This window comes from Miniopterus schreibersii (assembly GCF_964146895.1).
Source record: "Miniopterus schreibersii genome assembly, chromosome: 1".
NCBI classification, from domain to species: Eukaryota; Metazoa; Chordata; class Mammalia; order Chiroptera; family Miniopteridae; genus Miniopterus; species Miniopterus schreibersii.
This window is the reverse complement of record NC_138101.1, coordinates 105,332,196-105,358,363: the sequence shown is the minus strand read 5'-3', so window position 1 is coordinate 105,358,363 and position 26,168 is coordinate 105,332,196. Positions and strand designations below refer to the sequence as shown.

Sequence of the window (26,168 nt, the reverse complement as noted above, 5' to 3'; positions counted from 1 at the left end):
TAAGGAAATTAAAGCCCATAGATGGGCAGTGACTTATTCCAAGTGGCACAGCACAGGGGCTCAGCTCCCTCCTGCTGCTTTCCACCAGATATGCAGTCATCTTTGACGTGCTACTGGTGACACTTGCTCAGTGGGAGCTACAAGCTGATGAAGTCGGGGGAGAAGTGCTAGATGTGGGCCAGGAGGAGGGGGGAGAAGGTATGGCTAGCCTCCAAGGCTCATAACTGCTACCCCAGATTCCTTGGTCTCCCTGCCTCCACTTTGTTGGGTTCAGCAGTCCTGAGGGCTCTGGACAGAGGTGGCAGAAGCCTCTCCCACAGGGTCTTGTCCTATGTGTAGCACCCTTTGATTTGGAAAGGGTTGGGGATGGAGGCAGAGGAGAGACGTATCTGACCCAGCACAGATACGGGTTCCTATAGTCCTGAGGTCCTGACCCCATATACCTGCTCCCCATCCTAAGAACCCTGCCCTCATCCCCACCCACACTTCCCACCCATCTACTCTGTGGGGAAAGACTTCTATGAAAAGACTTTCCTCCAGGAATGCCATTTCCTCTTCCTAAAGAGGTGGGAGGAACTACATTCATTTCCTTTGGTTTCTCCCTCAAATCTGTTCTCTTATTCTCAGTCTCCCTGGGTCGTTTTTTCTTCCCTCCCTCCTCTCTCCTCTGTGTCCTATGTCCTATGTCCCTTCCCTGCTCTCACCCCTCCATCTTGCCTAACATGTTCCCCCTTCCACCTATACTCCCTAACATCTCTCCCATGGACTGGACCAGGAAGAGGGGCCACAACCCAGGCACTTTCTTTCCGGCCTCTCTGCAATGCCGCCTCAGACCTCTACTGGCATAAAGCACCACTTAGGGTCTCAGGGAAGCCTCTGTAGCTAGCACCCCCATTTGTCTCAGGGGATAATTTGTGAGGAGGGACATCTGTAGCTCAGCTCAGCTGGAGGCCCAGCCTCTTGACCACCGCTGGGCCACCCATGCTACCTACATGCCACACAGTCTGTGTGTGCCTCACAGGCCCATCCCATGTGAACAGGCGAGCTAGTCATCCTGACTCTCCAGCGCCTGGTCCTTCCCCTGACAAGGGCTTCTAGATCAGACAAAACTCTAGGCAAACACAGGAAAGCATCAGAAATGCTATTTATTTTTCTGCTGTCCCCAGGCTGGCTGGCGTCTTTGAAGGGGTATGCTACAGACGCATACATGGAGAGAAAGGCAGGGCAGGCATCCAGGAGGGAGAGGCAGAGGCTAAAGGAGGAAGGGTGACAAAAGGAAGGCCATCCCGGGTCCTCTGGTCCTGTCAGAGATGAGGACAGAGGCTCCGGAGCCCCTACATCATCAGAGAATGCCACAGGGCAGCAGAAGCTCATGCAGGTCACTGAAAATCTCAGAACCACACCAGCCACTCACCCTATATCCCATTCCTTTCTCTTGTGCCCTGTCTGCTTCAGGCTACCTCCCTGCCAAGCTCTAAGCCCTCAGCTTTGCCAGCTGGTCCGTCCCAATGCCTGGAATTCCATCCATAAGGCTTTGCCCGGTTGGTTAGGGCAGTACTCTATTAGCATGCTGCACCCCTAGGAGAGCACGGGCCATGTGTTTAGCAGCAAGGAACACTGAAGACTGTGTGTTATGGGATCAAATTCTGTCCTAGTCACTAGCTTTGAGCAAGGCTAGAAGTTGATGTGGTGAGTGTTCCAGAAGAGATGAGAAGGGGAAGTAAGAAGATGTAATGTCCCCCATGCAGGCCTTGGGAAGTGTCAACACCAGACCTCTGCAAGGGGAGGAGTCAGGGAGGCCTTGGGGCTGCTCCAGCTCAGCTGGGTGGGGGCAAGGCTAGAAGAAAGTGAAGAAGAGGAAGAGGAGGCTCTGGCCCAGCAGGAGCAGGCCTGGGGGCTGCTGCCCAGAGACCCCCTCCCCTGCTGCTGCAGCCTCTGGGCCCCCAGTGCGGCTGAGGTAGATGATGACCACGTTGTCCTCAGGACCTGACGGCTGTACCTCATTGTCAACCACATAGCAGCCCTTACCCTCGGCAGCTTTGCCATGGAACCTGCTCCCCAGCACATCCTCGCCACCCTTGCCTGGTGTAGCCAGTGCCACGTTCACCGAGCTCTCCGCACTGCCCAGCTCATTGGTGGCCAGGCAGCTGTAGGTGCCTTCCTCCAGCTTGCCAAAGTCAGGGATGAGCAAGCTGCCATTGGCAAAGGCCTGGAAGCGTGGCTGGCTGCTCGCTGCCAGGGCATGCCCATCAGCACCCACGTTGGGGCTGGTGATCTCCACCGTGCCACCAGGCGTCTGGATGTGCCAGTGAAGCTGGGGGACCGGCTGCCCCTCCACGTGACAGTGGAGTGCCAGCACGAAGCCAGGCCGCAGCTCGGCACCATCCTGGCTGGGCTGGTAGGTGAGTTGCACCAAGGGTGCCGAGCAAGGCAATGAGAGCAGGCGGTTCAGCGGTGTGCCCTTTAGCACATGGGGCGAAGTGCAGGTGATGTTGTCCTGCTCTGGTATGGATACAGCTGTGGTCAGGGCCCACGTCTTGAACCACATGATGCCACAGGTACACTCGAAAGGGTTGTTATTGATCTGCAGGTGGGACAGCGCTGTGAGTGGTGCAAAGGTACCCTCGGCCAGTGTGTGCAAGCGGTTGTGGTTGAGCTGCAGTGAGCGCAGGGCAGGGAGGCTGCGGAAGGCATCTTGGGGGATGAAGGTCAGCTCATTGCTATCCATCTTGAGCAACTGGAGGGCACTGAGTTTGTGCAGGTTGCTCCAGGCAAAGTCAGAAATAAGGTTGTGGCTGAGGTCCAGGCTCTTTAGATGGCCCAGAGAGGCCAAAGCGCCAGCAGCCACTGTGCGGATCTCGTTGTGTGCCAGCCACAGCGACTGCAGCAGGGGCACCTCCCAGAAGGCACCCTCTGGCAAGCTGGGCAGCCGGTTGGCTGACAGGCTCAATGTGGTCACATTGGCTGGGAAGCCAGGCGGCACAGCCTCCAGGTCTCGGTAGGCACAGTCGGCGATCTGGAAGCCGTACTTCTCCCTACAGTCGCAGGGCTCAGGACAGGCCTGTCCCAGGCCCAGGAGGACCGCCCAGCACAACAGACACAGCTTCTGCATCCTACCTCCTGCAGAGAAGGATATGCCACTGTGGTGACTCCAAGCACCCATGGAAGGTAGTTGTCCCAATTAGGAGCCCAACCCAGAGCTCTTCCCCATCAGAAGGCCCTGCCCCACATAAGCTAGCTAAGACCCAACACCACTTAGCCCACCACTCCTATTTTACAGAACAGGAAACTGAGGCCCAAAGAAGGGCCAGAATTTGCCCGAGGTCATGCAGCCAGGAGAGGTAACAACAGGATGGAAGAGAACCCCAGCTCCTCCTCTGAGTGGGGAGCTCTCCCTGCCTCGGCCAATTCCTAGCTGACTTTATGACTTGAAATCTGTTTTCTAGTTGCCCCCTCCCCCAGCACTCTACAGAACCTCCTTCCTGCAGTCCCACATCCTGGCCACAGTCCCTCCCACCGGAGCCCCCATAGATATGCTTTGTCCTGGCCCAGACAAGGCCCCTTGTGCAGTACACACCACCCCATCCACCCCACACCACCCTCCTATGCTCCTACTGGCCCTGACCACAGCAGACACCAGAGGCTTTCTATAGAAGCACCCCCATGGCCTGTTCTGTTAAAACTACGCGAGGCAGCTGCCTAAATAAACCTCGTCAGGACCTCTCAGCCTGCTTGAGCAAGGCCAGGGACTCAACCCAAATGCTGCTGGAATTTCCGGGGCTGCGGTTGTAGGAGGGGTACATGCCTTGGGCAGGTCCAAACAAGGGATTGTCCAAAGCACCCCGAACTAACAGGAAAGTGCTCAGGGCATCCCTGGGCCCAGCAGGCCTCCCCCTTCTACTGGCTATTGGAGCCCTCCTCCGGCTGGCTTACCTTCAAAGTACTCTTTCTTGGTCAAGCAGAGCCTCTCCTCAGATGGAACCAGAAACCAACAAAGGCCAGAGTTAGCCCAGGACAATCTGCAGGGCCAAGGGCACCCAAGGAAAGAGAAGGTTGCTGGAGTAAGGGGCAGCCTGGTCCCTGCCCCCAGGAGCCCAGCACCAGCTGCTGAGAGGACACTGCAGGAAGGGAGCCCAGGCAGCCTGCCCACTCCCTTCTTCCAGCAAAACAACTGCTTCTCTACAGCAACAAGGACCTGTGTTTCATAAGTGACACCAGAAACTTGAGGGGGAAGATGCCAAATTTTTTTGGCTTTTTTTTTCTCTCTCTCACTCACTTTTAGCAGCTTCAACTTCCTTAAAGGCACAGCACTAGCTGGACAGGACATAAGAAAAGATGGGGCAGAGGGGTTTTTATGGTGGGAAGGGCAAGAAATTTAATCTCAAGGAAGGTGGGAGGCTTCTAACTTCAAACAATAACAAAAGGGGGCTCCGTTTTCTAAGCTGGGGCCGTATGAGTGATTATGTGTGTACTTATATGTACATGTACATGTGGGGGTAACATCTCTGTGTGGGAATGAGTTTGTATGTGTGTTTGTGTGGATGTGGGTGTGAGACTGTGTGTGTAAATTTGTGGGTGTTTGGGAATGTTTGAGTGTGTATTTGTGTTTGAGTAAGTGTGGACTGTCTGCTTATTTCTGTCTGTGTTTGTTGTGTGTGCATTTGTATGTATATTTGGGAGTGCAGTGTGTGTGTGTGTGTGTGTAAGAGTGAATATAAATCTCTGCATCCATGTGTCTGTTTGGGTAAAGGGTGTGTCTCATTGAAAAGCTGAGAAGGCCAAAGTGTATGAAACACTCAACAGCCTTCAAGGCTTCAGTGAGAAGTCAAAATGTTAGGCCTGTTTTTGTAAGAAAACACATCCTTTCCCTGCTGGTTCTGCAGGTGGGCTGCCCTAAACACACACAGCTATCCAGGGAGGTCCCAAGGCTCCAGCTTCAGTTCCCCATTGCACTGGGTGGGTGGGGTTAGGGAGGCAGACGGGGAGGTGACTTAGTTCCTACCCAGTAGCAGGAAGCTTGGGACAAGAACCAGCTGGGCTTCCATTGCCTTTGCTGGAACTCTGAGATACCCAGGCTCACAGTTCCATCACCCAGGACTACCCACCTGACAGCAGAGATGAGGTTGAGGAACTTCACTCTTTCTAGAATATTCTCTTTGTGGCCTCCCTTGGTGCCTGGAATTCCTGAGCTCCACTATCCCAACACTACCTGTGTGGAAGGGGCATATGCCTTCAAGGTGAGGATATCTGACCCTTTTTTCTCCGAACAGGATGTCCCAGGGGAGAGGGAATGAAGAAGAGAAAGAGGTCCCAAACAAGAGAGCTAAAAGAAAAGTAAAAAACTGAGGGAGCCCTTAAAAGCTTTCTAGATATTTTTGCTTTCCACAGCACAAGTCTACTTGTGTCCCACCAGTCCTCTTCCCCCAAACTTCCTTTCCTTCTTTCTGTATACCTGGCTGAATTCTGTTCATGACTCAACTTGCCCTCTTGGCAGGGCCAAAGGACAAACAGGTATCATCTTTGGCTGAAATTATTCCCAGGGAGCCCCATCCCAACTCACCACATCCTCATTCTTCCGCAACAAAGCAAGGCTGCAGAAGTCTTGGGAAGCAGTGTGTTGCCTGAAAAATACCGTGGTCTGATGCTGAAGATATTCTTATAATCTAATTGAGCTCTCTCCAGCTGCAAGTGAAGCCCTGTCTGGCATCATCACTATTGTGCTAGAGAATTTTGGGAAAGTCCTAAATTTGGTGAATCAACCAGGAGCTGGAGGCACACATATCCAGAGTTCAATACATCAGAAACTTCAGTGCAGTCCAGGGAGGGCTTCCTGGCGGGGGGGGGGGGCTTCACTGTGCTTCTGCACAGCCCGTACATCACCTCACCCACGCAAGGGCCATCCCACCTCCCAGGTGCTCTGAGGAGCTCACAGTCTCCACCTCGCCTCCTCTAAAGCACACGAGGGCTTCAGAATGCAAAGATCCTCCCAGAACTCACCCTGGCCTGCTGCAGCTGGTTCCTTCTGGCACTTCAGGCTTCCATTACACATCATCTCCTCAGAGCATCCCTTCTGATACCACCAAGGTTAAAGTAGGTTCCCCCATTAATTACCTTCACAGATCTCCCTGTTTTTTCTTCAGAGCTCTTACTATCATTTTCCTCCCACAGCTTTTGTTTTCCTTGGACTTACTAATTGTCTTTTTCTTGGTGTATGTTGGGGGGGAGGAGGGAGGATGGAAGGGTAGGGGAATGGGGGAGTTCGTTTTTTGTTTTGTTTTTTTAATGCCTATCACTAATTTAATTCCCAACTCTCGCCTAGTTGGGTGAATCTCCTCTGGACATAGGTAAACAAATAAAGTCCTCTAACAACTGGAAGGGCTTCTCTTCTTTAGTCTTCCGGAAGAACTTTCTCCCTGAGCCTTCCGACCTGCTCAGTTCGGCTCCTTTAGAGGCCTGCTGTCCAGAGGCTCGCAGGGATAGCCTCCTCTACTATTCAGGCTCCCTGTCACCTCTTGGGTTGCATCTCTTGCTTTCCAGATCCCATCTCATCTCCTCCTTAGTTTACTTATTTTGGCAGAACACATCTGTCCAACAGTGAATCAAAGATATACCTGCCACCATAATGAGAAGGTATCTTCAGACCAAAAGACAAAGCTGCAGCTCCATAGAATATAACAGAATTTATTGTTGGGTAATTTACTTATGGGAAGACTGGGTGGGAGTGGAACAGACAACCCTGCAACATGCACGGGTTGTTCTCCCCTACAGACCCGTCTTTGTACTTTTTTAATAGTATAACTCAGGTGCTAATGACTGACAAGACAAGGGGACAATGAATGCAGCAGCACCAGGGGCCATCTTTTCTGGTGGTCTTGCGATAGATGATGGTTTATAATTGATACTTTTACTACTTTGATATTTATCTCAGTTGTCATGTCATCCTGGCCATTACTAATGAAAATCTTTATGGCTACGTTTTAAGGAACACAGGTCACCATCAACTAGCAGGCTTTGATATGCTTACAAGGATAGTGAGGTTGGTCAAAGGTCCAGCATGAAACTTAAAAATGAAATGAAATCCTGGACACAGAGTTGGAGTTGCTTTTATTCATATCTATAGCTACACAACATCTTCTGATAGCTTCCAGAAAAGGTGCATGGGAGATACATGCACCTTTGAGATCTTGCATGTCTGAGAACTCCATTCTGTCCCGAATTTTGATTAATTATCTGACTGGGTATAGAATTCCAGATGGAGATCTTTTTTCCCCAGGATTTTAAAGGGGGCCCTCCTTTTAATGTCTTTGCTTTAATGTACTGGTATTGAGGGGTCCCCAGTTCTCTGATGTTGATTCTGTGCATGGTACCAGGGGTTTTCTTTCTGTCCATTATCCTAGGAAACATGCCCAGTGTTGTCATTCCACCCTTCTAATGATTTCTGCTTTAAAATTTTTAAATTTCAAAGATTCCTTTTTATTAGCTAAATGTTTTCTTTAAAATACATTACATGGTAAGTAAATTTAAAAATAAAATAAAATATATTGAATCCCATTCTTGTTTCATGAGTATATATTTTATTTTTCTGAGGGTAATAATCACCCTTTTATTACTTTTTTGTTAAAGTTTCTTTCTATCTCTATTATCTGTTTGCTCCAAGTTGCATTTTTTTCCTGTTTGCTTGCTTGTTTGGGACTCTGTCTTTCCCATCAGAGGTTTCCTCAATTAACTCACTCAGCAGATATTTACTCCTATTTATTTAATGCGAGACCACCTCTATGAGAGAGGAAGCCTGCCAAAGGCAGACATCTGGTTCTCTCAGTTGTTAACCTCCAGCATAGAGAAGATGCTCAATAAATGTCTCTTGACTTAATGGATGGGCTAGTTGGATAAACATTAGATGCCAGAAATGAAAGCACTTTTGAGGTCACCTTCTCCACATCTTTATTTTACAGGTAGTGACTCTGGGCCCAGGCTGGGGAAGGGACATTCTCAAGGTTACTTGGTTCCTTAGGACAGGACATTTTAAGAATATTTCATACAATGGGGGAGACCAACACTCTGTTAGGTGGATGAATATTTTACTAGCCTTCCTTGGGGGAGGACCCCTTGTGCCCCCATTCCCCATTCTCAAGGACCTTGATAGATGCTCCTGGAATCCTTTTCCCACTTTGGAACAGCCATGGGGGCCTGAAGGCAAGAGAATGGAGAGGGATCTGCCCACCCAGGCAGAACTGAGTCTGCACACGTGGGTCACTGATAACTCTTCCCAATCTGTCTGGTTGCCACTGCTGCCTGAGGCTGCAGCCATGCCCCACCTCCACCAGGAAGGACAACAGGACAAGGGCCCCCAGGGCCCAGTGGGCCTCAACTAAGAACTATTCAGGTGTGGTGCTTCACAGTGAGATACACAGGGTCACCCTCTGCTGAAGCCGAAGAGTGGTTGTACACACCTCCAAGGATGGGGCTTTTAACCTCCTAGGCAGCCCCTCTATTCTCATCTGCTGAAAGTCCTCCCTGAAAAACTCATCCCACAGGAGATAATGCAAGCAGGGGAGGAGACAAGCCAGAGGTCAGCTCCCATTCCTCCTCCCAGCCCAGGAGCTCCCTGTGGGCTGTCATCCTTAACCCCCCCACCCCAGCTGGGCTTTGGCCTGAAGATGGGGACCTTGTTGTGTATGTGGATTCCTTGATTGTCGTCAGATCACAGATGGAGGCCTAGAGGCCCCTCCACCATCTCTGGGTCCTTAGCAGCCCCACAACAGGATAATAATCACCCTTTTATTACTTTTTTTTTGGAAGGGAGAATTGAGGGGGAGGAGAGGGCCCAGGTTTGGGAGCCCCTTCTGCCAGTTCTGTCCTGGAGCCTATGGGCCTCAGGGTACAATGACCAACTGTCCAGGTCTGCCTAGGACTGAGGGGGTTTCTGGGATGTGGAAATTCCAACCCTAAAATATTACAGTCCCTGCCAAACTGGGATAGTTGGTCACCCTAGCAGGGGAGGTGGTGCTCACTCTTCCCACAGAGCTTTTCTTTCCTGCTTTGCCTTCCCCGCTCTCCCTGACCAGAAGAGGCTCACCCAGCCCTTCTTTTCCCCTTCCTCCCACCTCCCCCTCCCACCAAGGTGGCCAATCCCTCTCCAGCTGCTGCTGCTCAGCCTGACCCCCCACCCCAAAGAGGCCCCACTCCCACTGACCAGGGGGCTTCTGGAGGCCATGTCAGCTTTTCCTGAGAGGTAAAGAAAAGTCCTGGCGTCTGGCCGGGCGTGGCTCAGCAGTTGAGTATTGACCTAGGATCCACGAGACTGCGGTTCTATTCCCAGTCAGGGCACATGCCTGGGTCGGGGGCATGCAGGAGGCAGCCGATCAATGACTCACTCATCATTGATGTTTCTATCTCTCTCTCTCTCTCCCTCTTCCTTCCTCTCTCTGAAATCAATAAAGATATATATTTTTTTTAAAAAAATGAAAGAAAGAAAAGTCCTGAGAGAGAGAAAATAGAGTAAGAGGGACAGAGCCTGGCAGAGAGAGAACTGGAGAAAAACTGAGTGACAGAGAAATGGGAGCGAGGAACGGGAGAAAGAGAGAAAGAAAGCAGAGAATCACTAATAGCTAGGGTTAGATCTGAAGGTGGAGAAAGGAAGCAAGATACAGAAAAGGAGATTGAGAAAGAGGGTCTGATGGACCCTGAAATGGGCTCCAAGACAAAAGAGACAGTGGCACTCAGATGTGTTGCCAGCTGTGGTTGTGGGACTGTTGCCATCACAGCAAGAGGGGAAAGTTGGTCTTGATCTCAAACTCGCATTCCCTCCACATTGTAGCTTGTTGGAATAATTGGGAGGAAGCTCAGCAGTTCCTGGAGGGATTTGGTTAAGCCTGTGGGTCTCCTGGGAGGAAGAGGCTGACCAGCACCCTTGAGAATATAAGGTTATATAGAGAAGGAACTCTGCTGGGGCATGTAAGTGTATATGTATGTGCACGTGTGCGTGGGCGCAGGGGGAATATTGAGATCTTTCCAGACCACCAAACTATGGACTTGATGAAGCCCTTCCCTTTCCTGGGCCTCAGTTTTTCTGTCTTGTGTGGAAGTTGGATGAGATGGTCTAATGCCCTTCAGCCCCGATGTTCTGCCATTTTAGAATTTCTAATGAATGTCTACACTTAGAAGAGGAGTCTGTATGCACACGTGTTCATGCACAATCATATTTACTTACACTCATGTGAGCCTGTGCTGGTTTTCCATATGTGTTTGTTGGTGTGTGCACATATGGTTACATGGGGTGACATGAGCATAAGCTCATTGTGTGAGCACCTAAGGCTGTGGGTGGGAGTGGCAGGGCAGCCTTATCTTCTTTCCTGCATCAGCCTTAGCCCAGAGGCCCCAGCCCACAGTGTTGAGCTGGCTCCAGGCTGATCCCCCTACGGGTCCCCTTCCCACCCTTCCCCTTCCTCTTCACACCCCCTTGCCATCACCCAGGTCTTTGGGTTTCAATTCCTCAGACTTTGGAAACAAGGAGATGCCCCAGTCTGTCCCTATCTCCTTATCTGGCCTCTTCTCCTGCCCACAGGGCCCAGCCCCACACACAGCCTTTAGGCCACTGCTCTTGTTCTTTTCTCAAGGTAGACTCTGTCCCCCTGTATTTGCAGGGCTCACTTCCTCTTGTCTATAGAGACTTTGAAATGCCAGCTTCCCAGAAAGGTCCATGACCACCTTATATAAACAGCCTTTGTCACTCTCTGTTCCCTCTTGATGCTTTATTTGTCCCTCTTCCTAACACCCCTGATAAGTCTGTGAGCATATTTCCTGTCCATCTTCCCAGGCTGAATGTGAGCTCCACATGGGTAGGCACTTAGTTCTGTTCACTGCTACCCTCAGCCTGCCAAAAGGCCAGCTACCAAGGGGGTGCTCAATAAATAGTCGTTGAATGAATGAATGAAGAATGACCCCTGGGCATCCAGCAGGAAAGCTCTGCTCCCCACCGCCCCACAGACACATTCTCGCTTCACCACCACCAGCTCTCCTCCATCTGCCTTGCCAGCCCCTCCCTTCCTTGTGGTCCTGCCCTCCCTCTCACTGGCCCCTCCCCAGCCAGCATTTCAATACCCCCTCCTAGTATCATCCTCACTGCCCTCTCCTGACCTTTCCCTTAGTCCGCAGAGACTGTTTTCAGCAGCTACGCTGACTGGGACATGCTTCAGAGGAATTATTTTTTGTTCTTTCCCAGGCCAATCCCACAACTTCCAGGAACCCAGATATTGGCCAAACACCCAGGGCACACAGACCTAGTGTCTCCCACAGGCTAAGAGCGGAATTGGGAATGTTATGAATGAGAGTGTGTTTGATTTAAAGTTCTAGACTGGGACGAGAATACAGGGTCAGGATCCAAGCCCCCATGTTAGGTGTGGGGCTCTAGGAATTGGCCAAGAGTCATTTGTCAGGGGTCAGCTTGAAAAGCCAGGATCAGATGTGGGTGCAGATTAAGTGGGTGGGGAGGGGTAGTTTAATCCCATGTATGAAGCTAGGTCTGGGGTCTGGAATAGGAGAGCAGCTATGGTCCCTGTGCCTGTAAGGAAAGTGAAATCGAGTTGATGGGCAGAAGAGTGGAGAGTCATGTAAAGAGAGAGACAAAGGGAGCAACAGGGAGACAAGGCAGAGAGAGAGGAGCAGGCAGAGACTGAGACATGAGAACAGGGATGTTAAAAGCGGGGACAGCCAGTAGGAAGGTCGACTCTCGCTGACAGCAGAAAGCCATTTGGTGCAGCGGATGCCTGCTTCTCATCAGCAGGTCAGGCTGCAGCGCAGTTTCCATGCAATGCTGCTTCACACCAGCCACCAGGAAGAGGCTTCAGGCAGGCCACCAGGCTTCCCCCAAACCTGAGTGGATGACCAGGGGGATGCAAGTGGGAGCACCAGTTGGAGATGGGGCGAGGAGCTTCAGCAGAGGCTGCTGATTATGGGAGGGCCAGGACACAAGGACAAGCTGACCTCGGCCCAAGGCAACTTCTCAGGGGAGATAGGCAGCCAGTCTGCTTGGAGATGGGGCATTTGCTGCAGATGACTCTGGGAGAGCCGCCCAGGGAGGGCAGGATGCTTCACAGCACAGGGGGTTATAGAAGTTGGGAGAAGGAAGGTGAGAGCTAGGGATCAGGAAAACTTGAGGGAGGAGTTGGGAACTCAATAATTTTCATAACAAAGCAAAGAATGCAAATGATAAAACAATCAGATTGACAGAGAGGCTTATAAAAAAGCCCTGCAGTTCTCTGTCCCCCATCTTTCTTTTCCTCCTCCATTCCCCAGGGGCAACAACTTGGGATGGTTTCTGGTTTTAGTTCTGCTGTGGATACACATGTCAGGCCTGCCCATAACATGTGTAGGGCCTGGGGCAAAAGTATATTTGCAGGCAAACATACCATATGTCTAAGTATGGAAAAGTTATAAATCCTACAAACTAAGTAATATGTTCTATTCTCCTACGTTGACAAATGTACCTTCATAACCACTTGAAGGCCAAGTTCAAATTGAGAATTCTTGGACTCCTCAAAGCCCCTCACCAGAACGAGGCAGGCAGGTAGACACAGTCCCTCAGCCTGTTGTCCTATTTCTCTTCCCACCCTACACGAGGGGTTACATTCATATACATGCAGACACTCCAGCCCTCACACTCAGGCTCTATCCACATGCCTGACTTCCCTCAAACTGACTTGGGCATTAGCGGTGCACACACCTTGGTATAGTCCTCTCTGGGGAGGAGCGGCCAGGGTGAAAAGATTTACAGAGGCCCTGAAAACAGGCTTAGGCCATTTCATGTGAGCAGAAAATTCTAGGGTCTCAGGTCCTAGAAACTTGGTCCAGAAGTGGGGATGCAGCGTTTAGCTGGAAGATCCCCTTGGAAAGGTGTGGCCAGGGTAGGATTGCCAGATAAAATACAAGACACCCAGTCAAATCTGAATTTCAGATAAACAACAATAACTTTTTTAGTATAAGCATGTCCCAAATATTACAATGGATGTATTTATGCTAAAAACACACACACAAAAACACCTATTCATTGTTTATCTGAAATTTCCATATCTGGCAACTCTTGGCCAAAAGAGGGTGAGGGAAGAGCCCTCTAAAGCATGGGAGTCAAGGCAGGGAGGGGCCTCTCACCTGAATTAAAGTGACGTTGACTTGCATACATCCAGGTTATATGCACTGACTATCACGTCCTCACTACAGAAACTTTAGACAGCATATAATGGCTCTTTCTTGTGGGTTGAACTGTATTCCCTCCAAGAAGATATGTTGATGTCCTACCCCCAGTGCCTCAGAATGAGACCTTATTTGGAGTATATTTTGCTGCTGAACCAAAGAGTATGTACCCAAGGATTGCATTTCTTCCCTCTCTAACCCAATGTCAAGATGCCCAAGCCACTCCAAGGGTGGAAAAGAACACACCAAGGTCCTGTGCGCTCAGTTTTTTTAGGCTCCAACAATTGCTCAAAGGCATGAGACGCATTTCATTTGCTTTATATTTGGGCAATGGCTTCTTTGTATAGCTTTTGATTTTCCTGGAGTTTCTAAAGACTTTCTTTATTCTTATTGTCAAAAGAATAATGTACCTTCTCCAAATATATTAAGTTCTCACCTAACATCATTGATAGGTTCTTGGATTTTAAGCAAAACACCATATAAGGAAACCAATTTTATCATAGGCTGATGTAAACAAGACTTAAGTTCTTATGGCATATTTCTGGTCACTAAATATCACCAAACTTCTAAATAAAGACCCCAAACACTTCTAATGTCAAACATTGATATAAATGTGAGCTATACATACATTTAAGAAAGGTGAATAAAAAAAAGTGAGAATGGTTTTCTAACTCACTACTGTATTTCAGTTCATGGTCAAGGGGGCGCTGGGGCCTCTCCCACCGGCACAGGGCACAAGGCTGGTCCCACCCTGGATAGGACGCCTTCCACACTCACTCAGATGGGACAATGGAGTCGGGCCAGTTCGCCTCACGGGCACGCACAGCTGTGGAATGTGGGAGGAAACCCACTAAGACCTGGGGAGAAGGACCCAACTCCACAGACAGTGGTGCAGGCCAGGAATTGATGTTTTCTTCTCATCAGCACTATGATGAAATGACATTATTTCAGGGTCTGCTGTGCTAAAACTGACCCAGCTTTGTACACATCTTGTGCTGACATCGCCTGGTATTAAAAGCCCCCATTTTCCTTAATTACTTGCTTTATTGACATATGAGAGTCTTTTGTTTATTTTGGCTTTTCAAGTGTCTTGAAGCCCTTTGAAATCTCAAGGCCTTCTCTGTTGTAGGACCCAGATGGAGACAGGGGCAAGGGGTGTGACAAGACATCTAATCAAAAAGCCCATGTGAAGCTGCACACTCCCCCCAGTGCTCAATTGTAATGTTGTCTCTGGAACACCATCACTGCTAGGGAACTTCCTACTGCAAGGAGTCCATGGCCTTGGAGAAGTTTTGAGGGTCCCTTTCTTGGAAGAACTCCTGTCATTAGTCTCTTCTCATTAGTCTTCTCATTCATTCATTCCAGAGACACTCATTCATTCACCCCTGTGCCCAGTCCTGCTTCAGGAATTGCCCTCAGGGAGCTGCAACAGACGGATCACGTTCTGTTGGCTTATCCTTGGCCCCTCCTTGGCGAAGCTCACACATGAGGTGGCCCCGATTGCCCGATTGCCCGCACTGGAGAAGGCACGTCCTCCCTCACCGGCTGGGCTTCTTTGTGCACCTGATCTTTTGGCGAGGCCTTTCTCCCAAAAAGGAAAGCTGACCAGCGGTGAGGAAGGAAGGGGTAGAGGGCATTTGGGGGGAGCATCTCCACTGACCAGCTTCTCTTTAGGTGTGTGAGCCATTAGGCTGGGGGGACTCCAAATGCCAGGGTGAGGGGATTTAGAGGCAGCAACACCCATATCTGAACCTCTGTCTTGCCCAGGCAGTTTCTCAGATGTTTTTAGGGAAGAATCCTCCAGTTTTGACTAGGAAGAGATCAGGAAAAAATTATTTGATTATACCTGTTTTTAACCTTTCTTTCTTTCTTACTCAAGACAGGAATTACCAAAAATTATTATCTACCATTCTTTAAATACCTACTATGTGCCAGACCCTTTATTCATACCATCTCCTTACAACCACACAAAAGGTAGTTGTTTGTATTGTCCATCCTAGAGAAGGGAACATTGAGGTTTGGGTTAAGAAATTTGTCAGTGTCCCCTTGGTTAGGAAATAAGGAGACCAGAGTTCAAACCCAGTCAGTCTAATTCTCAAGGGGCCTTACTGGCTGGAAAGGATGTGGTTTCAACAGGAAAGGGCAGGATAAAAGACATGAAGGTGGAATTTAACAAAAATCTCAAGCCCCACAGAGGGGCAGTGGGAGCTGGATTATAGGAAGGGAGCCAGGCCAGACTGCTTGTTGGCCTTTCTCTCTTGGGCACCTAGGAGCCAGTGCAGGTGCTTGGGTTGAGCGGTGCAGGATAAGAGCTGCAGTTATGAATTCAGCATCCACTTTAGACAAGATAGATTAGAAAAGGAGAATTGTTACAATGCTGTGTCAGTTGCCAGAGGAGAAGCAGTGGGAAGGCAGGAGCAGTGGGGTGGACCAGTGCGACAGGCCGTGAGGAAACATGACCGCAGATGGGCCACAGATTGAACCTGGGGTGGGCAAAGGGGACTTCCCTCCCTGCTGGCCCAGTGCAGTCATGGCTTCTGGGTGATGTTCACAAAGGGATAGGGAGAGGGAGCAGCTTAGACCAGAGACACTCATTCATTCATTCCAGAGTAACTTCCAGCCTCCGGTTACGAGGCAGGCTGTGAGCCTGGCTCTGGGATAGAGCAGGGGACAAGATTGACAGCAGGCTGCCACCCTCTAAGAGAGTCCTTTCTGATCAAGAGTTCTTGCCACCCCTCCCCTACTCCTTTCTACAGGAGAAATTTTAGGGCTGTGGGAGGGAGCTTCTGCGGTAGGGGAAAGCCTGGCTCAAAGTCACACACATTTCCCAGGAGCTTTCCATACCTGCCCCATCCTTCAGTTTCACAGGAGGAGTTTTCTTTTTTCAAGTTTTCTTTTTCTCAGTTCCATTTGAGGCAACTGTGAATGTCCATCAAAATGGTTACCTTGAAATTTTACAATAATGAAATACAACCATATATCTATCAGAATGACTGAAAAAGAAAATATTTTCTAAACTGAAATTATCAAAGATCCAGAGGAACTCATATATTGCTGGGGGAATTCAAAATGGTACAGCTGCCTTGGAAAACAATTTGGGAGTTTCTCACAAAGTAAAACATACATTTACCATACAGCCTATTAATTCTATTTGGGTAGTTACTGAAGAAATAAAAACATGTGTTCATACAAAAATCTATATCTCCATGTTTATAATATCATTATTCACAATCATCAAAAACTGGAAGCAACATAAATGTCTATCCAGCTAGTGAGTGAATGGATTAAAAAACACCAGTAGTACATCCATACTATGGAATACTACTTAGCAATAAAAAGAACTGAACTACTGAGACACACAACATGGATGTCCCCCAGAAGCATTACCCTGAGTGGTAAGTAAGGTGACCTACTTTTTAGAAGGACAACCCAAGACAGCCGTGCCATGCCAGGCCTCCAAATCTATAGTAATATAAAATAATTATACACATGTATGCTATTACTTTTAGAACATTAAGACTCAAATAGGGAAAATAAGTGTTTACATGAAATTGTGTATTATTCTGTACTGTTTACTTTCTGTTACACAAATTCCATTATTTAAACTAAACAACATTTAACAGTGGCAATTAGTACTAATAGTAGGACTAATTAAAAATATAATATGTACAAGAAAAATATAACAATATTTTAATACTCTTTCTATCCTCCAATATGGCCATTTATTTTAACTTTTTAAACTCTGTTGGATATTTAAATCTCATAAATTAATTATTATATACTCTTAAGGTACATAAACATAAGACTTCTAAAAATGAAAAAATGTAAACATAGTATTAATTGAACAGATATAACCTATATTTAACAAAAAAGATGGCATGTTTCCTTCTGTCCTTTGCTGCAGTAGAATATTTTTACTCTTCCAGCGCCCTTTCCCAATAATACTTCTCTGAATTGCCTGCAGCCTTTAGAACATCCTTTTTTTCTTTGGTGGTAAAACTGAGTAGAGACCAATGTAAAATTCACTTTGACTTTCAGCTCTCCTCTTCTCAAGCCTACATTACATTGGTTCCTAGAGTCAGTTCGGTGTGATGGCACCAAGCTAAATATCCTGTCAGCAAAAGTGTGTAAGCATGGAAGACTTTGGATTTTACTTATTAACATCAGCAATTTCAGACTTACAGAAATTAATTTCCACCTCTCCAAAAATGTCCATCCTCTTTGTATCTAAATACTTGTTTTGGTAGGCCAGTTGTTTGTCAGTCAAGTTCTTTGTATCCATAAATTCATCATAGATGCTCTCCAGGTCTAAAATGTCCATCATTTAAAAACATTTCAGAGCACATCAAATGTCATCACACATTAAACCTCCTCTCAGGAAAAGTGATTTTGGAGCACAGAGGTCATTTGAACTTGTGAATTAAAGCTGGAGTTCAAATAAGTTTCAGTTTTAGTAACAAAATTCAGAAAGCCCTTTTAACTTGACAGTCCTTAACTGGTGATAATTTTTTGTTTCCAAAGCAGTCTTACTTCCAAGAAATTAGTCATTTTTTTCACTAGGTGAGTTTTTGTCACAGCCTGTACTTAAATGGAACTAGTTTACCTTTTTCTATGGTCTCTTCAAAGATCATCAAAAACTTTTGGAGAAGCAGTATAAAAATTTCCATTTTGCAGTAACTCCTTTCTCCCTTCTCATCCCCAATATATTTCCAAATTAAGAAAGTTTTCACACTTTGATAATATTATTTTACAACAGGCCAAAGCTTTTATGTCTCTTCTACAAGACATCTTGCTGGCATGTGTCTAATGAGGCTATCTCCTTCCACTCCTATACATAAAATTTTAAAAATCTCATTAAGTGCTTCTGCATGCCTTGAGAAAACTGAAAAGCAACCCAAAGTTTTATTTTGAAAGTCTCAATAGCACAGGTAAATCACACCCCCTCTTCACAGTGCTATGTAAAAGGTGTGCAGGACAATTAGCAGGTAAGATTTAAATTTTTTTCTTTGATAAGAAGTTCATAGAGTGAATGGAATTTTCCAAAATTTATATTTGCACCATTTGACAAATATGCAGATAGATGAGCAAAGTCTAGTTTGCATTTGGACAAGATATCAACAATCTTTTGTTTTACATATTCTTCAATTTCATGGAGATCTTCACAGTAATGAGGACAATTTGCAACTCCATCTTTCAAATCAAAACACTTAAGAGCTGGGGAGAACAGGTTTCCATTGCCATGCTCAACACTGCTTGAGACACTGTAGAATTGATGCCTGCTGGACAGATTCAGCTCTGCATTGTAAAGGGTCCCACATCTGTTAGCAAAATTTCTCCCATTTGTTCCTCAACAGAACATTTTAGTTGCAACCTCTGAGCCAGGAAACATAACTTCAGTTAGTTTCACAAAGCAATCAAGGAAACAATATAATAATGAGAGAGTTTGTTTGTGTGATATGCCCAAGCTAATTCAGAGGCTGTTACGTTCAACTCAGCATTGTGTCTTTTTGGAGGCTAAACAAATCTGATTGATTTAGAAATACCTGTGCCACTCTGGACTTGTGAGATTCAGCCTCCGTATGTGGTGAACAGATCCCTCCCTCCTCAGCCAGGCTGCTGCTTACGGCCCAGCAGGCTACCTCCACACTGTGACAATAGCTGAAGCACATCTCTTGGAACAAAATAAGAGTTTGTCATCTCCCCAAACTAGAGCTGTTTTTCAGGGTGACTTTTCTAGACTGATGCACAACTTATCAACTGTGCAGATGGAAAGGCAGGAGGTGATGCTGTACTCACTGCTGCTTCTCCGTCTTACACACGACTGAGAGAAGTGGGGGCATATTTGGCAACGTCAGTGATGGGAGGATTTCATTAACATAAAACCCCCAGTTCTCTGTGTTGAGGTGGGGCAGGGATAAGAGCAGATTCAGTTCCTGGGGTGCAGCTTGCATTCACGGACCAGGGAATGGGTGCACAGATCGGATATGCCTTTGTCATCAGTTATCCTTGGGCAGGACTCTGCTCCACTCAGCCTCCTGGGAACAGAAAGTGCTCTGTTAGATTGGAATGGACTAGGAAGAGGTCAGTTTGTTGTAAAGATTCCTGGGAAACACAGAGGGCTAGGCCACCTGACTGCAGGTTAGCTACAAAGTAGGTCAGTGGGAGAAGAGTGAGACGCTGCAGGCAGCCTGAGCTCCAGAGAGCACCCACCAAGAGGAGGGGAAATGTCTCTTACTGTTGGGTGATTATATTTTATCTAGCTTGTGGCCATTCCAGACAGCCCAGAGAATGAATAATCAGCTAAAAAATTTTTTTTAATAAAAGGAAGAAAGAGAAAAACCCACCAATATTAGAATCAAACCATAAAAATCCTTAAAGATGGATAAGTGTTTGCAAAACTCTCCATGGGGAAACCAGTGATTAGGATGTTCAGTGACTGGGGCATTCATGTATGCTCAAATTGCTTTTGACGAGTCAATTTTTTGCCACAGTGGGATGCTAGTTCTGTTGGACAGTGTCATTTTTCCATGCCTCTGAGAGTCATAGACTCCAGGAAGCTGGCAGAAATGCAGGGCTTGTCAGAAGACAGATATGGGATCCAGAAATAGTCTGGAGCCGGTCAAGAATGATGAAAAGATAAACCAGGCCCAGCCAAGCCACCGGGGGGTTGGGGGAAGGTGAACAGATTTTAATTGACCTGCTTTGTCAAGAGCAGCTGACTGACAGACCCACTTCTTCCCTCAGTCACAGGTGGGCCAGGCTGCCACAGAGACATGTACGCATCCAGCTGCAAGAAGCTGGAGAAGGTAAACATGAAGAAAGCAAGGCAGGGGCTGGCAGGGAACTCAAAAAACTGGCAATAATCTTTGCACCTCTAGCCAGCTGTTTTAACTTCACGTGAGACTGTCATATTAACCATGTCAAGTCCATTATTGTTGCCCAGTCATTGACTCCATCAGGAGTGAGGACATTCAGAGATCTGCTTCTGCATGGTATGGCTCTCTCAGAAAAGTAACTTAAGACCTGGCTGGATAGCTCAGTTGGTTAGAGCACTGTCCTAATATACCAAGGTTGTGTGTTCAATCCTCGGTCAGGGCACATATAAGAAGCAACCAATGAATGCATAAATAAGTGGAAAAACAAAATGATGTCTCTCTCTCTCTCCCTTCCTCTCTCTGTCTCTCTCAAATCAACAAATTAATATTTTAAAAAAGAAAAGTAACTTAAAATTTCTCACTCTGTGACTATACATATTTCCAAAGCAGAAGGATGTGTTTCTAGAATTCATGATAACTACATCTGTGAGCAGGAAAAGCCTCGCTTATAGGGCAGGCTTCCTTCTCTGTCTCCTGAGTTGAGCAACCATTACTTCATCCATCCATCCATCCATCCATCCATCCATCCATCCATCCATGCATCCATTCATCCATCCAGAAAATACATATTCAGTAGCGCCTGTGCTTCAATTGCAGTCTAAGTTCTAGGAAAGAACGGCGGGTCAGGCACTACTCCTTCTGCTACACCTCCAGGCTTCTGATGTTATCCACGATTATATTCCCAGCAAAAAATGTCTATAATTTGTCAAACAAACACAAATCCAGACTCAGGGAGAGACTTTAATTAGAAAGAAAGACTATTGCAATAGGGAGAACAAGTCCACCTCAGAGATCTTTGAGTGTGTTAATGTCAAATAGAAAAGGCTCTTCTTTCATAGCGTAGAGGAGAGGCCAGCACACATAGGCAGTCTCTTTGAACGGGAAGCTGAGCAAGCAAGGGAAAATACTAGTGAGGTCTGACAGGAAGGTGTTCCTTTGTGGTCAGCTAATTCCCAGGAGAGGCTGGTAACGGGGACATGTCCCACTTTTTTGTGCATGCTCAAGCTTGGGAGAAAGCTGAGTTCAGGGGCCTGTAGGAGAGGGACACACCTGCCTAACTGCTGTCAAGGTAAAGCAGAGGGTTAGCCATAGGCAACTCCAGGGACTAATGCTTATGATAAGTGGCAGGTAGATGGCAAATACAAGACCACTGTGATGAATTTCATTTCCCAATCATTTGCCAGTAGCCATCCACTCACATGCTCACATAGACAGACCCATGGGGCTCCTGTCCTGTGCTGATTTTGATTGCTTTACTTTATACAGTATTTTATATTTTTCTGGGCCACAAATAATATCATTCCCTCTGACTGGTAAAATTTAACCTAATTATACCAAGAGCACATCCTATAGCCAAAAAAAGGGAGGAAATAGTTCATATATTCCTTTGTTTACTGGATAGAAAAGCCAGAAGATGGACAGAATTTGTAACTTCCAGATCTTGAGAGGAAAAATACAACAAAAAAATTTTTTTGTTTTACAGGAAATTATGAACTACATTTATAATTTTTTTCAATTACAGTTGACATTTAATAATATTTTAAATTAGTTTTGTAACAGGGGATAACTACACTACACTTATATAAAGCTACCCATATTAATCTTAGTAAATGTTAAACTCAGCCTGTTACTCTAACCTGATATTATTCTCTTGAAGCTAGAGTTTGCATGTTAAAAGTTTGTTTTTGTTTTAGTATACTCTACAATTCAGGAGTTTCAGTTCCTGTATGAACCTAAGGAGCAGTGTGACCTTCAAGGCCCTGACTAATGCCAACTGCCCAGACACAGGAATTCAATCAGATGGCCTACTCAAGGATGTTGACCATGAGAACCCATATCGGGACGAGCAAGGACACTGCCTGCACGTCCACAGTCCCTCCTTGTTCTGCTTTCCCTCTCCATCCTTATAAAAACTCCTGCCTGCATTGAGATCTTAAGATGAGTTTTTCTGAGGACACGAGTCCCCCATTTTCTCGAATTGCTGTCAATTTGAATAAACCTCTTTCATTTTTTTCACCAGCACCTGTCTCACAAGTTTGGTTTTCATTGTGGCAGGCAGCCAAACCCAGACTTGGTTTCAGGTGTACAGCATAGTGGCTAGACATTTATATAATTTGTGATGTCTTCCCCCCTGATATTTCAAGTACCCACCTAACACCACACATAGTCATTACAATATTATTGACCATATTCCCTATACTGTGACTATTTTGTAACTCCCAATTTGTATTTCTTAATCCCTTCACCTTTTTCATCCAGTTCCCCTCACCCTCCTCCCACCTGGCAACCATCAGTTTGTTCTCTGTATCTGTAAGTCTGTTTCTGTCTTGTTTGTTCATTTATTTTGTTCTTTAGATTCCACATATAGGTGAAATCATATGGAATTTGTCTTTCTCTGTCTGACTTAGTTCACTTAGCATAATACTCTTGAGGTCCATTCATGTTGTGGCAAATGGCAAGATTCCATTCTTTTTTATAGCCAAGTAATATTCCATTGTATATCTGTTCCACATTTTAAAATTTATTTTTTAATCCTCACCTGATGATATGGTTTTAATTGATTCTAGAGAGAGAGGAAGGGAAAAGGAGACAGAGAGAGAGAGAGAGAGAGAGAGAGAAACATTGATGTGAGAGAGAAACATTGATTGATTGCCTCCCCTACTCACTCCAACCGAGGATCAAACCCTCAACCTGGGTATGTGCCCTGACCGGGAATCAAACGAATGACCCTTTGTTGCAAGGGACGATGCTCTAATCAACTGAGCTGCACTGGCCATGGCAATACCGTATCTTCTTTATCCAATAATTTATCTATGGGCCCTCGAGTTGCTTCCATATTTGGCTATTGTAAATAACACTGTCATGAACATAGGGATGCATATATCTTTTTGAATAAGTGTTTTGGATTGCTTCAGATAAATACCCAGACGTAAGATTGCTGGGTCATATGGTAGTTCTAGTTTTAAATTTTTGAGGACCCTCTGTACTGTTTTCCATAGTGTCTCCACCAATTTGCAATCCCAGCAACAATGTACAGGGGTTCCCTTTTCTCCACATTCTTGCCAACACTTGTTGTTTGTTGATTTATTGATGATAGGCATTCTGACAGGTGTGAGGCAGTATCTCTTTGTGGTTTTAATTTGTGTTTCTCTGATGATTAGGGACGTTAAGCACCTTTTCATATGTCTATTGGTCATCTGTATGTCCTCTAGAGAAATGTCTGTTAAGTCATCTGCCCATTTTTAAATCAAATTAATTGTTTCTTTGATGTTGTGTGAGTTGGTGAATAACTTGTCCCATTCAGAGGTGATCTTTTAGTTTTGTTGATGGTTTCCTTTGCTGTACAAAAACTTTTTAGTTTGATGTGGTTCCATTTGCTTATTTTTCCTTTTGTTTTCCTTGTCCAAGGAGACACATCCAAATAATAACACTAAAGGTGATATCAAAGAATTTACTGCCTTTGTTTTTTTCCTGGAAGTTTTATGGTTTCAGGTATTACATTTAAGTCTTTAATCCATTTTGAATTTATTTTTGTATATGGTGTAAGAAAGTGGTCCCATTTTAATTTTTGCACATATCTGTCCAGTTTTCCCAACACCATTTATTGAACAGACTGTCTTTACGCCATTGTACATTTTTGCCTCCTTTGTCATAGATTAAAATTGACCATATAGGTGTGGGCTAATTTCAGGGCTCTCTATTCTGTTCCATTGATCTATGTGTCTATTTTTATGGCAGTACCATGCTGTTTTGATTACTTATGATAGATAGCTTTATAGTATAGTTTGATACAGGTAGCATGATACCTTAACTTTCTTCTTTCCCAAGACTGTTGTGGCTATTCAGAGTCTTTTATGGTTCCATATAAATTTTAGGATTATTTGCTTTAGTTCTGTGAAAAATGCAGTTGGTATTTTGAGCCCTATTTCATGAATTCTCTAGATTGCTTTGGGTAGTGTGGACATTTTATTTATTAATTAATTAACTTGTTTGTTTGTTTGTTTAATTTTAATTCTCACCCAAGGATATATTTATTGATTTGAGAGAGAGAGTAAGAGAAACATTGATTGGTTGCCTCCTCTATGTGCTCCAATTGAGGATCGAACCTGCAACCTAGGTATGTGCCCTGACTGGGAATCGAACCTGCAACCAGCCAGGGTGGATAGTATGGACACTTTAACAGTATAAATTCCTTCAATCCATGAGCATGGAGCATGCTTCCATTTTTTTGGAACTTCTTCAATTTCTTCAGTGTCATATAATTTTCTGAATAGGGCTTTACCTCCTGAGTTAAATTTATTCCTAGGTATTCTTTTCTTTTTTGATGCAATTGCAAATGGGATTGTTTTCTTAATCTCTCTTTTTGATACTTCATTATTGGTGTATAAAAATGCAACCAATTTCTGAATATTAATTTTGTATCCTGCTACTTTGCTGAATTCTTTTATTAGTTCTAATAATTTGCTGGTAGAATCTTTAGGATTCTCTCTATATAGTATCATGTCATGTACAAATAATAACAGTTTTACTTCTTCCTTTCCAATTTGAATGCCTTTTATTTCTTTTTCTTTTCTGTTTGCTGTGTCTAGGACTTCCAATACTATTTTGAATAAACATGGTGAAGTAGACATCTTTGTCTTGTTCCTGATCTTAAAGGAAAAGATTTCAGGTTTTCACTATTAAGTATGATGTTGGCTGTGGGTTTGCCATATATGGCCTATATTATGTTAAGATATGTTCTCTCTATTTCTACTTTGGTGAGAGTTTTCATCATAAATGCATGCTAGATTTTGTGAAATTCTTTTTCTGTATCTATTGATATGATCATATGATTTTTATCTTTAGTTTTGTTTATGTGGTGTATCACATTAATTGATTTATAAATTTTGAACCAACCTTACATCCCAAGGAATAATTTGATCATGGTGTATGACTTTTCATGTATAGCTGAATTTGATTTGCTAATATTCTGTTGAGGATTTTTGCATCTATGTTTATCAGTGTTATTGGCCTATAAATTAATTTTGGTAATGTCTTTGTCTGGTTTTAGAATCAGGGTAATTCTGGTTTCTCAAATGAGCTTGAGAGCCTTCCCACCTCTTGAAATTTTTAGAATAGTTTGAGAAGGATAGGTGGTAATTCTTCGTTGAATGTTTAGTAAAATTCATTTGTGAAGCCATCTCGTCCAGGAATTTTGTTTGATGTGAGTTTTTTAAATTACTGATTTGATTTTGTTATCACTCTGTTCATATTTTCTCTTTCTTTTTGACTCATTCTCAGAAGACTATGTTTTTAGGAATTAATGAATTTCCTCCAGATTGTCTAAATTTTTTGGCATATAATTGTTCCTAGTATTTTCTCATAATCCTTTGTATTTCTGTGGTGTCATTTGTCACTTCTCCCCTTTCATTTCTGATTCTATTTTAGTCTTCTCTCTTTTTTCAACTTTGTTTATCTTTTCAAAGAACCAGCTCTGGTTTTATTGATTATTGTATTGTTTTTTAAGGTTCTATTTTGTTTACTTCCACTCTGATATTTATTATTTATTTCCTTTTACTCCCTTTGAGCTTTGTTTGTTGTTTTTTTCCCATTCCTTTAGGTGTAAGATTACATTGTTTATTTGAGATTTTTCTTGTTTCTTGAGGTAGGTTTGTATTGCTTTGAATTTCCCTCCTAGGACTGCTTTGGCTTTGTCTCAGAGATTTGGGGTAATTGTGCTTTCATTTTTATTTTTCTCAAAGTATTTTTTGATTTTTTCCCTTGGTCTCATTGTTAACCCATTCATTGTTTAGTAGGATGGTTTTTAGCCTCCATGTGTTAGTGTGTTTTTCAGTTTTTGTTTTGTAATTGATTTCTAGTTTCATATCATTGTATTCAGAGAAAATGCTTAATATGATTTCAGTCTTCTTGTTTTGTGGCCTAATGTGGTTTATCCTGGAAAATGCTCTATGTATGCTTGAAAACAAATGTATATTTTGGTTTTGGGGCTGAAATACTCTAAAAACATCAATTAAATTTATCTGTGTCATTTAAGGCTGCTGTTTTATTGTTGACTTTCTGTCTAAAAAAATCTATCCATTGATGTCAATGGGGTTTTAAATCCCC

At 45.0% G+C, this 26,168-nt stretch overlaps 1 protein-coding gene across 1 annotated transcript; it reads right to left on the bottom strand.

Moving 5' to 3' along the window:
- Positions 1 to 1,120: 1,120 nt before the first annotated feature.
- Positions 1,121 to 4,186, bottom strand: ISLR (immunoglobulin superfamily containing leucine rich repeat). Its single transcript, XM_081124188.1, has 2 exons — positions 3,934 to 4,186; positions 1,121 to 3,120 (listed from the first exon to the last, which is right to left on the bottom strand). Exon 2 carries the CDS (start codon positions 3,110 to 3,112, stop codon positions 1,838 to 1,840), a length of 1,275 nt encoding a protein of 424 aa, XP_080980314.1. The 5' UTR covers positions 3,113 to 3,120; positions 3,934 to 4,186; the 3' UTR covers positions 1,121 to 1,837.
- Positions 4,187 to 26,168: the final 21,982 nt, after the last annotated feature.